The sequence below is a fragment of the Chiloscyllium punctatum genome, chromosome 1, assembly GCF_047496795.1.
Source record: "Chiloscyllium punctatum isolate Juve2018m chromosome 1, sChiPun1.3, whole genome shotgun sequence".
Lineage (NCBI taxonomy): Eukaryota > Metazoa > Chordata > Chondrichthyes > Orectolobiformes > Hemiscylliidae > Chiloscyllium > Chiloscyllium punctatum.
This window is the reverse complement of record NC_092739.1, coordinates 41,657,283-41,669,692: the sequence shown is the minus strand read 5'-3', so window position 1 is coordinate 41,669,692 and position 12,410 is coordinate 41,657,283. Positions and strand designations below refer to the sequence as shown.

Sequence of the window (12,410 nt, the reverse complement as noted above, 5' to 3'; positions counted from 1 at the left end):
TCTAAAGGGGAAATCATGTTTAACTAACTTGGAGATTTTGCAGAGATAGTGGATAGGTTTGAGGAAGGTAATGCTCCATGGACTTTCAGAAGTCATTTAGAATAGTGCCACTTAACAGATCTGTGAGCAAAGAACAAGGTCATGAAATGAAAGGGTTAGTAGCAACGTGGATATAAAACTGGTTGGGTGATATAAAAAAAGAAAGCAATAGTAATGCAATATTTTTCAGACAGGAGGAAAGTTAGTAGCTGAGCTCCCAGGGGTCATATTGGACCTTTGCTTTTCCTGATAGAACAGAACATATACAGAATGCCTTTGGCCCAATGAACTAGATTTTGAGTGCAGGGGGCAATTTCAAGGTTTGCAGATGACACTAAACTTGGAAGAGTTGCAAACTATGAGGAGAATAGTGTAGAACTCCAGAAGGGCATTCACAAGTTGCTGTAGCAGGCAGATAGGTGGCAGATAAATTTCAATGCAGGCAAGTATGAGTTTCATTGTGGTAGGAAGAACGTTGAAAGACAATATAAAATAGGAGTACATTTCTAAAGTGGGGGGAGCGGTAGGTACAGTAGCAGAAGGACCTGGGCGCATATGTGCATAGAAGCATAGCGTCCAAGAGCAAGGTGGCAATAAGATCTCAGCTGGACTATTGTTCTGGGTGCCACATTATAGGGAGATATGAATACACTGGAGAGTGTGCAGAAGTGGTTTACAATAATGATTCCAGGATGAGGAACATCACTAATGAGAATAGACTGAAGGAGTTCAGATGATCTTCCTTGGAAAGAAGGTGGCTGAGAGGAGATCTGATAGAGGCTTTCAATAGCATGACGGCACTGGATAGAGTAGATAAGGAGAATATGTTCTGTTCATTAAAGGAACAAGAATGAAATGACAGATTTAGAGTGATCCGCAAAAAAAGCAAGAATGAAGTGAGAAAACCATTCACTCTGAGTATATAGGAAATGAAATGCACTGCCTGGAAGTGTGGTGAAGACAGCTTCAATATGGGGGATTTAAAACAGCATTGGATGATTATTTGGATAAAAATAATGTGCAAGAATGTGGGGGTCAAAACTGGAAAATGGCACTAAGTTGTGATGCTCACTTAATAACCCAGCGCAGGTATGACTAGCCAAATTGCCTCCTTCTGCCTCAGGAGGGCATGATCCTAAATGAGTAATCAAATTTTAAGTGCAATGGATTTTCATTCTCTGTTCAAGCAGCAAGATGGTAATTGATCAATTACAAATTAAATCCACTGTAATCGTTATTGCAAAATGATTCTCATGCCAAAAAAGATGTTAACAGGTAACCTGTCATTGATATTTACTGGCTGTAACTCAGAATCTTCCTCTTCAAGGTTCTTGCTGTCCTGATGCTGTGCTGGAATGGCTATTGTATCGGAGATTGAAGAATCCATTTCAGATGCTGAACTGCAACTAATGCAGTTCTCATCTACTGGAGTAGGAGATGGAACCACAGGTTGAAGTTTAAAGCCTTGCTGTAGTGCATGGTCGAGAAGCATTGGTGAAGGTGGCTTTCTGGAATAGACGTAGGATCATAAATAGCTTAAACTGGGTAAAATTACACAAAAATATAAATCACACATTACTTTCTTCCAAAAAAGACATGTCTTTGTATTTTAAGATGTATTTTTTTAACTGCATAGATTACCAGCAGCTAAATTTCTTTAAGAAAGGTGACACAAGTCAGTGGAAATTCCTATTGGTAATCTGAATATTAATTCATTGTACTAAATACAACCTTCTAATCATGTAATGGAAGCATGAACTCATCAAGTGATTATATTGTCTGACCCCATATCCTCTCCATCACCAAGTAATCTGTTTCCTTTCGTTGCAATAAGACAGCTGACAATTTTCCCCATGGATAACATCATGTCGAAAAAATCTGAACCCAATAATAAAAAGTTAGCTCCAGTATACTGTCTATTCCATATGCCGATTGTACCTGAATTACTTACATCTGTGTAATCATGAATGAGAGTATCCCTTTTCCTTTATTTATTACTCTCTACACAGCACAGAATGGAATTTATTGTGACAATACAGTTTTCGATTTATATAGAAAAGGACCTTGCACTTCCATAACACTATTGATCATATCCTAAAAAGTATTCCAATTTAATATGTTTGAAATGCTTTCACTGCGGTAATGTAGAAGGCATTAAAACAAAGACCTTACAACTGTAATTAGATAAACAGAGAGATACTCTAATCAATGATATTGGTTGATTGGTAGAAGTTGGCAAGGACAACTACAGAACTTTTTCGTTTTCAAAAATCACCATGGGGTCTTAGGTTCACCCAAAAGGGCAGATGGAACCCCTGGCTAATGATCTCATCAGAAATACTCTTAACTCAGAAGGGTTTTGCCTCAACCCCTACTTGAAGAGTTAGACATATAATATAGGCATAAACTTTCAGTAGAGAGGGAATGCTGCATAGTAAAAGCCGCCACATTTTACCTAAGATGTCTAAATGCAAACCCATTCACCTATTGAGATGGATATAAAACATCTTATGCCAAAAGCTTTGCCCAGTCCAATTTTTCAACAATTATAACAACCATTATAACCACCAAAAACAGATTACCTGCTCAATCATCTCAACTGGCATCAAAGATTGACTAATGCTGTTTTTGTAAAGCACTAATCTACTTGTTATTTGCTTTATTTAATGAGAAAGAAAAACCAAACTGCAAAGACTGCATTTTGGAAAAGGTAGGCTTTAAATGGATGGAGGTTGGTGTAAAGCAACATAGAAAATGAACCAGGATGCTTGCAAACAAATTAAGGTCCTATACAATGTAGAAAGGTAGTAAAAGAATTCTGCACTAAAATGTGGGTTTCCAATCTTCTGCTGTAATTTCAATAGGGGTATAGCAGAATCTCAAGTGAGTTGCCTGGAAATGTTAATGGCACTTCACAGAGATTTGTTTCAAAGAAATTATGACAAGAGATTGGATAAAATTTCACATGATTACCAGACCCCCTTCTGTTTATCAGGGCACAGGATTCAATTCGAAACAAATTAAATGAAAATTCAAGAAATTCCATTCATCACTCCATTGGTCGCAAAGGCATCAAGATTATTAAGTAGACATAGCTTCACTCTTTTAATTTGTGAGGCGTAACAAAAGCTCAAAGAACATGACACAAATCACAATGCAAGGTTTGAAGTGGCAAATTCAAACTTATGCAACAATGTCTTTCTGAGTTTGGAGTTGTGATATATTGTGGCTCATGAAGAGAACTCTGAATCTGGACATGGAGATGGAAATACATTAGGTATTTTTTCCTTGAGGAGCAAAGGAAAATAACCACCAAACATATGAACTGAATATAAAACAGAATAAGATCACCAATAAAGTTGGAGCATGACCATCAACACTGGACTTATCATAAATACTATTATTTGCAACATAATTTAAACTCAAGGTGAGTTTCCAAATGCGTACCCACAATCAAAATGACTGTCCAAACCAAGCAGCATTGCTCAACATAATACATCGAAAAGAAATAATAGTTATCAAAAGCAGTGATTATTATTTGATCCACTTTGGTCATGTCTCTTGTTTGATTCTGTTGAATAAAATTCTCCTCGTCTTCAGCTTTCCTTCCTGTGCATTGAATCACCAAGGATTCCCAGGTATTAACCCTTGTGAACCTGACCATACTCAGAACTCTAATTGGCTCATTAGTGCAGGATCAGTTTATGGTGAATCTTGGTTTGGCAAGGTTGCATCTGTTTAATTCCTGATTAGTTTCTTTAAAAGCAAAAGGTCATCTTTGTGATGTTACTTCCTACTGTCTCCTTGTCCTTTTTTTTTTTACATACCCACTTTGAAAGAATACCTCTTTGTAGCAGCATAGTCAGCATAGCTTACCAATGCCATAGATCTTTATGAAGATAGATGGTACTAGTAGAACAATATATGCATCCACTTATACTAGGTAGCGTCTCAGTGACTAACAACCATCCCTAATCTCCCAACTGATGCAATTGAAAGTTCCCCTAAACCAGTGCATTATCCTTCAATTGAAAGAACCATGTATGACTCCGTAATAACTGTTGATGCCGAAAACAAATTAAAACACAAAGTAACCATAGAAAGCATTATAAGTACATATTATACATTTGAAGTTACAATACTAAACCAATTTGAAGCATAGCTGTGTATTTGAGTAAAAGCTTTTTACCTTAAAGCATTCATAGTTTACATTAGCAGGAGCTATAAAAACTGTGAATCCAAAAAAAAGTTACCTGAATTTCCTTCTTTACAAAAAGTATTTGCAAATAATTACATTCAAATAAAATATAATGTCTTTTCTCACCTGTTTAATCAAATTAAAATGACTATTTAAAAATCCTACAATGGGACTATCATTGTTGAATTCCCCTACGATTAACATTCTGGGATTTGGAAGGATGGGGTGGTTTATAACTGACAGAACCCAAACAGGTCCAGCCATTTAATACTGTAGCTACAAGAACAAGTCAGAGCTTGGGAATTCTGAGGTACATAACTCATCACCTGACTTCACAAAGACTGTGCACTACCTCCAAGGCACAAATCAGGACTGTGCCTGGTACAGTGCAACTCTAACAACGTTCAAGAATGTTAACGCCATTTTAAACAAAGCCCGTTTAATTAACACTGCATTCCCCACCTTTTAAATGTTAACATCTTCTAACATTGTTGCATACCGCAGCAATGCGTACATCATGTAAGATATACTGCAGCCACAGTAGTTGCCACAGCCATATAGTTGCCACAGTTTCTTTGACAGCACCTTTGAATCCAGCAGGTGCACAAGAAAGAGACAGTTTACACACTGAACCCCACCACCAGTTTTAAGTATCCACCAAGACACACATTGTCCTGAACTGGAACAATATTGTCGCTGGGTCTAAAGCTTGGAACTCCCCAAAAGTGTGCAAGATGCACCAGATGGGCGACATCAGTTCAAGTGGCTCACTATTATCATCTCAAAGGAAGTTAGGGATGAGTATTACTTGCATAAATTTCTCTGACCTTCAATAAGACATCATTAAAGCTGCTGGTCATCTGCCATAATAGCTCATGGAGATTGGTGTCAACTTTTCTTTGATAATGCTTTTATGAAATGGGATTTTTACTACATAAACACTGGTCATTATTTTTGTCCTTGAAAGGGTTATCAGTCATTATATCAAAGAAACAATAAATTCCTATTGCTTTTCAACCACCATAGAAGCTGATCATTTAATAAAAACGGAAGAGAATTTTTTGAAGGAGCTTAAAACATCGATTTAATTTAATCTATCAAAACCAACCTGTTAATTAGCTCATGTCTAGAAGATTCTTGTGGAGAAAAGTAAATATTTTGAAAGGCTTCTTCCGGGCGGGATGGCATTTTGTACTGGCTGCTGGAGAAAGATGTTGCATTCCCAGGCATTTGACTAATGGTGGTCATTCTTTTGTTACCGAACTCATCTTTTAACATGGAACACTTGGCGACATGATCTTTCAATATGGGACACTTGTCCACATCATCAGCATTTGAGCAGTCCCGATAGCTATCTCTTGGAGGAGACTTCAACCTTGGATTTTGAAGTTCCCTTTCAACTTCTATATCTTCTTCATCCACAATACTGGTATTCATCTTTCCAGATATCAGCAAGTTGTCCAAGCTCTGTTTCTGTAATTTACTTCTGTAAGCCTCATTTGTCTGGGAATCACGTACACTCTGTAATTATGATAGATTGTCCTTTAATCAAATTATACAACTTTTAAAACATCTTCCAACTGCTGCAAGACCTGAAGTTTTGTTTTTAAGGGACTGAATTTTCTTAAAATTATGTTGATGCATAATTATCATTTATGAACATCTACTGCAGTTGAAAAGCAGAAAACTCCTTTGTATAATGCCAAATACTTCATGAATACAATTGTAATGGAAACTGTTCAATCTGTATTAAACCTTTTATTGTGAAATGACTATCCTAAAGAACAATGATAAAGGACTACTGATGAAGTAAAAGCAAATTACTGTGGCTACTGGAAATCAGAAATTTAAAAAAATTATGGTTATACTCAGCAGGTCAGGCAGCATCTGTGGAGTGAAACAAGATTAAAGTTTCAGTTCGAGATGAATTTTCCACATTAATAAAAAGACATCTCAATTTGAAATACTGATTCTGTTTCTATCCACAAATGCTGCCTGCACAGTAAGTCAGTTCCTTTTTGTCTTTATTACTGAAGAAGAAACAATTCTGACTGTACTATCTTTAGGAAGGTGACAGTGCAGGATCTATGATCTTTGGGACAACCACAAAGACCAATATATCTGAAACAAAAAAGCTAAAGTACAAATTTAATGCCAAAGAAACAAACAACTGGGATGCAAAAATGTAGAAGGAATATAAACACAGAATGCAAAAGTTAATAAGACTTCAGAATCAATTACAAATGAGGAAAATAAACTGGAGCAGCTTGCGGAACCAGTACATGACTTTGCAAAATGGGAATTCTCAGACGAGCGAGCCACTGGTTTTATAACACTGTTGTCGTGAGGCACTTGGCTCTGACCAACAAACGCTGCATTGAAGAGGGAAAATTGCAAGAAGCATTGCCATTGAACCATTGTGGAATGTCTGTCAATGATCAGTTGGTGAGGTCTAGAAAAAATCCACCTAACATTAATAGAGTGGATGGCATACCAAGTGATTTAAAGGAAGGAAAACTGAAAGGACTCTTTGATATTGATCAACCCTGTGATGAGCAAGAGAGTGTAAAGGGTTTGGTTGGGGGTGGGGGTAAGGGAGTGTACAGTGACTGATCTATCCCAACCTAATGCATGTGTACCTGCTATCATGTTCATGGTGGTAGATTACATGCCATGCAAACCTCACAGTAATGGGACACTTCATTAACTCACATAAATGTGGCAGTCACAGTGGAACTAGGAGCCTGATGTTTTCAATTTTAGTTATGGAGTCAGTCATTCAACACAGAAACAGACCCTTTGGTCCAACAAGTCTATGCTAACCAAGTTTCCAAACTAAACACGTCCCACCTGTCTGAATTTGGCCCATTACCCCCCCCCCAAAAACCTTTCCTATTCATGTAACTGTCCAAATGTCTTATAAACATGATAACTGTACCGACATCTACCACTTCCTCTGGCAGTTCATTCCACATATGAACCACCCTCTGTGTGAAAAAGCTGCCCCTAGAGTCAGTTTTAAATCTTTCTCCTCTCACCTTAAAAACAGGGCCCCTACTTTTCAATCCCCCAAAGTGTAGGGAAAAGACGTTTGCTATTCACCTTATCTATGACCCTCATGATTGCCATCAGGTTTCACAAAGTTCAGGAAACCAGGGTGACAGGAGGTGCCTGCTAAAGTTGTTTTCCTTTTACAGACTAGAAGGAGCAGAAGGAACCCCTCCTCACATTCAGGCAAAGCTTTGGCCTCCCCTATTTTCCCATTTCTGTTCTCAATCACCATCTTCTTCCCATTCTCCCCACCTCTATCAGCTCTGATTTCTTGCTCTCTTCTCTCTTGTTGCTCTCCTCCCCTTGACCAAGTCCCAGTCACATGATCCTCACCTCTCTCTCTCTCTCTCTCTCGATTGTCAAATACTACTCCCTGTGCCCTCTAGCTTGGCAGCATGTCAATTTGAGCAACTGTTGTGTGTGAAGAGGAACAATAAAATTATAACTAGGTTCTACCCTCAAATCTGACAGGATTTCTGTTCTTTGGTGCCCATATTATTATAACTCTTTCCAATTCCTGCTAAATATTAGGATCTAGGATTATAGTATCACACTTGCGAAGGAAAATTATACTTTTTCCATTCTACCATTCCTATGGCAAACTGAATGCATGTCAATACTTAACAAAGAAACAATACTATTGCCTGGATATCTAATTTCTCACCAGAAAATTTGCATACGTTAAAAACTATGCTTCAGACGTTACAAAGCTGGAGAAAAACAGAAAATACTGGAAATAATCAGCAGGTCGGGTACTTCTGAAAGAACAACAGGGTCAGAAACATCAGATCAGATGTGGGGTAAGCATAGAAAATGAAAATAGAACAGGAAGCAGCATGTGAGGAAGGGTAGTCAATGTAGCTGTGGGAGTGACTGGCTTCAATATTCTTTACAGGCCTATCCAAGAAATGGATACAAAAAAGTTGAGGAAAGCAAGTTGTATTTGAGTTTGATCAATTGCCAAGGTATAGTTCCAATCTTTTCCTGTTTCTTCTGATCTCCTGTTATCTTGCATCCATTTTTTCTTTCTTGCTAACTCTGACATGATTCACTACATTATTTGTTCCTAATTTTTGACTGAAGGGGTAAAAATATACCTACTAATTTTAATTTAACATTACACTGAAATGCTGAAATGAGCACTGCCTTGCAACATACTCTGGCAAGCAAAAGAACATAATTTACCAGCTTTAGAATAAACAGAATCCAACTGAGAGTACAACGTAAATTTCATCATTATAACAAAATGTTAGGTTACAGGAATGAAAGACTGGGGATTAACAGAAAGAAACACAATGTCATACTGTGCATACAACTCCAGGTTCAACACAAGGGGTTCCATATAAAACTTAGGAGTACTATTATTCCTCATTAAACAGAATGAAGTACCTACAGAATTGGGGTATAAATAAATAACAGTTTTGAAGTGCAGTTAAGCCTTTTGATGTGCTTTGTGGTTAGCAGTGACTCAGCGCTATAAAATCACTAGCAATCAAGCAGAAACATGTGCTGTTGTGCTAGACGTACTAAATTGGGTTTTATTAAGAAGTTAAAAGGCTTGGTAAGGTTTCCACTTTCTAAAAAATAGTTAAAAACAATAAATACTTAAGGATTGTCTTTCCAAGCTCAGGTATCAGTGCAGAATCAATAAACAGTTAATTGCTTATCTATTACACTTATCTCAAAAGGAACCCTAATTTTAATATGTTTTATGACAGTTGTAGTGAAAATCTACATTCATTTTACAATTCATTTAAATGTCAGATGGATAATGCAGATGCGGGGGGGGGGGGGTTAAAAGCCATTCAATAAAAAAATTATATTTAATTCAATATGGAAGTTGGGATATATTTATAAAGAATAAAAGTTTATAGCTTGCACAGCAAGACAAGATTAGATTGCTGTCTCCACCTGAACCTGGCTTGGTCTTTTAAAAATAAACATGAATAGCTTCCATAATCAAGATGATACTTGTTGTTTTTGATTTATTCATGGGAGTTGTGTGCTGCTGGCTAAGCCAGTATTCATTGCCAATCCCTAATTACCCTGGAAAAGGTGGCGGTTCTCTTTTTCATTTGAACTGCTGGAGTACATAGGGTGTCGGTTCACCCACAGTGCTGTTAGGAAGGGTATTCTATGGTTATGACAGCTAAGGAATGGTGACATAGTTCCAAGTCCAGTTAGTGTGGTCAGGAGGAGAACTTGCACATGACGGTGGTACCATGCATCAGTGCCCTTGTGACCTCTAGGCAGGAATTTGGAAAGTACAGCTGAAGGAGTTACTGTCAGGTTACTGCAATGCCTTTTGTAAATAGTACACTCTGCTGCCATTGTGCATTGGAGTGAAGGGAGTGTGTTAGAGGTGGTGGATCTGGTGTCGAATCAAGCAGCTTGCTTTGTCCTGGATGGTGTTGAGCATTGCGAGTGCTGCAGTCATTTAGGCAAGTACATCATATTCCATGACACTCCTGAGTTATGCCTTGTAGGTGGCAGACAACCACTGGAGAGACAATAGGCAAGTTACTCACTGCAGAATTCTGAGACTTTAACTTATTGCTGCAGTCACAATACTGGGAAAATTTGGTTCCTGGATAATAGTGACAGTAAGGGTTTCAGTGATGGTGATGAAATTCATCGGCAAGAGACAATGGTTCAACTTTACCTTGTTGGAAATGGTTATTACATAGCATTTATGGGGCACATGTTACTCATGACTTATCAGTTCAAGCTTGTACGTATTTTCCAGGTTTTGCTACACATGGACAGTGACTGCTTGAATATTTGAGGAGTTGCAAATGGTGCTGAACATTGTGCAATCACCAGTGAACATCCCCACTTCTGACCTTTATGATGGATGGAAAGTCATTGAAGAAGCAGCTGGGCTTCGACGTTACCCCGAGGAGCTTCTGCAGAGATTTCCTGGAATGGCCTCCAACAATCATTACCATCTTCCTCTCGGTAGATATGACTTTAAAACAGTGAACAGATTCCCCCACCTCCCCAATTACTTCAGTTTTGCTAGTTGCCTTGATGCCACATTCAGTCAAATGCTTTTATGATGTCAAAGGCAGTCACTCTCACCTCACATCTTAAGTTTAGCTCCATGTTTGAACCAAGGAAGACAGACTATGAGATTAGAAGCTGAGAGGCCCTAGTGGAAAGCAAACTGAGTGTCAGTAAGCAAGTTATTCCTTTGCACGTGTTGGTTGGTAGCATGATTGATGACCTATTATCAGGTCTGGTAATGAGTCTGGTTGGATTTGTCCTGCTTTTTTGTGGACTGGCCACACTGTTGTGTTGTACTAGAACAACTTCGCCAGGGGAGTGATCAAGTCTGGAGCACAAGTTTTTAATACGATATTTGGAATGTTGTCGGGGTCTACATCCTTTGTGGTGTCCAGTGCTTTCAGCCATTTCTTGACCTCAGAGGAAAATAATTTATTTGGTTGAACACTGGCATCTTTGCTGCCAAGGCCCTCAAAATCTTACAGAGATGCGTCTGGCTGAAAAAGGATGCACAACTTCATCTTCATCGTTTGCACTGATTCACTAGGTTTACTCAGTATTGAAGGTGGAGATATATGTGCACCCTCCTGCTAGTTGTTTCATTGCCCACATGTATTTCTAATGGATCCAGCAGGACTGCAGATCTTAGATCAGTGATGGTACTATTGAGTCACTCTTGGTGAGGGACAGTGAAGTCCCACACCTGGAGTAGAGCCTGTGCCTTGAAACACTCAGAGCTTCCTCCAAGAGGTATCCAACATGCAGGGGCACTGGCTCATATAATAGAGGGACAGAGGTTACCCCAGTCATGTTTGTCCTGATGCCATCAGACCATGGGATCCAGAGTTAATACTGAGAACTCTCAAGGTAACTCCTTCCAGCTGTATCCCATTGTGCCACCATCTCTGGTGATGGGATGATGGGTGTCTGGGACATGGTCTGTAAGGGATGAATCCATAAGTCATGTCTATGCTGCTCAAGCATCTGTGGGACAGCTTCCTAATTTGCCACATGGAACACAGAGAGAACTAGCCACGAATTCAGAACTGGCTCGAAGGTAGAAGACCAGAGGGTGGTGGTGGAGGGTTGTTTTTCAGACTGGAGGCCTGTGACCAGTGGAGTGCCACAAGGATCGGTGCTGGGTCCACTGCTTTTTGTCATTTATAGAAATGATTTGGATGTGAACATAGGAGGTATCATTAGTAAGTTTGCAGATGACACCAATATTGGAAGTGTAGTGGACAGCGAAGGAGGTTACCTCAGAGAACAATGGGATCTTGACCAGATGAGGAATGGGTTGAGGAGTGGCAGATGGAGGTTAATTTAGATAAATGTGAGGAGCTGCATTTTGGAAAAGCAAATCAGGGCAGGACTTATACACTTAATGGTAAGGTTCAAAAAGACCTTGGAGTGCAGGTTTATAGTTCATTGAAAGTTATGTCACAGGTAGCCAGGATAGTGAAGAATGTGCATAAGTATGCTTTCCTTTATTGATCAGAGTATTGAGTATAGGAATTGGAAGGTCATGCTGTGGCTGTACAGGACATTGATTAGACCATTGTTGGAATATTATGTGCAGTGCTGGTCTCCCTCCTAGAAGAAGGATGTTGTGAAACTTGAAAGGGTTCAGAAAATATTCACATGGATGTTGCCAGGGTTGGACGATTTGAGCTACAGGGAGAGACCGAGCAGTTTTCCCTGGAGCGCAGAGGCTGAGGGGTGGCCTTATTGAGGTTTATAAAATCATGAGAGGCATGGATAGGGTAACTAGACAAAGAGTTTTCCCTGGTTTGTGAGAGTCCAGAACTAAAAGGCATAGGTTAAGATTGAGAGGGGTAAGATTTAAAAGGGAACGAAGGGGCAGCTTTTTCACACAGAGGGTGGTGTACATATGAAATTAGCTACCAGAGGAAGTGGTGGATGCTGGTACAATTACACCATTTAAAAGGCATCTGGATGGGTATATGAATAGGAAGGTTTTAGAGGGATATGGACCAAGTGCTGGCAAATGGTACTAGATTAATTTAGGATATCTGGTTGGCATGGATGAGTTGGACTGAAGGGTCTATTTCCATGCTGTACATCTCTATGACTCTAAGTTATTGAATATTTGCAG

The 12,410-nt window shown here is 39.0% G+C and overlaps 1 protein-coding gene across 9 annotated transcripts in view; it reads right to left on the bottom strand.

The window, feature by feature from the left end:
- ptpn13 (protein tyrosine phosphatase non-receptor type 13) overlaps positions 1-12,410 on the bottom strand; it is a 265,404-nt gene that overhangs the window by 79,469 nt on the left and 173,525 nt on the right. For all 9 annotated transcript variants that reach the window (XM_072547657.1, XM_072547747.1, XM_072547874.1 and 6 more), the window contains 2 exons: positions 5,346-5,758; positions 1,337-1,547 (listed from right to left, as the gene is read on the bottom strand). In XM_072547657.1, coding sequence (XP_072403758.1) covers positions 1,337-1,547; positions 5,346-5,758 — 624 coding nt within the window. The remainder of the gene's footprint in view (positions 1-1,336; positions 1,548-5,345; positions 5,759-12,410) is intronic.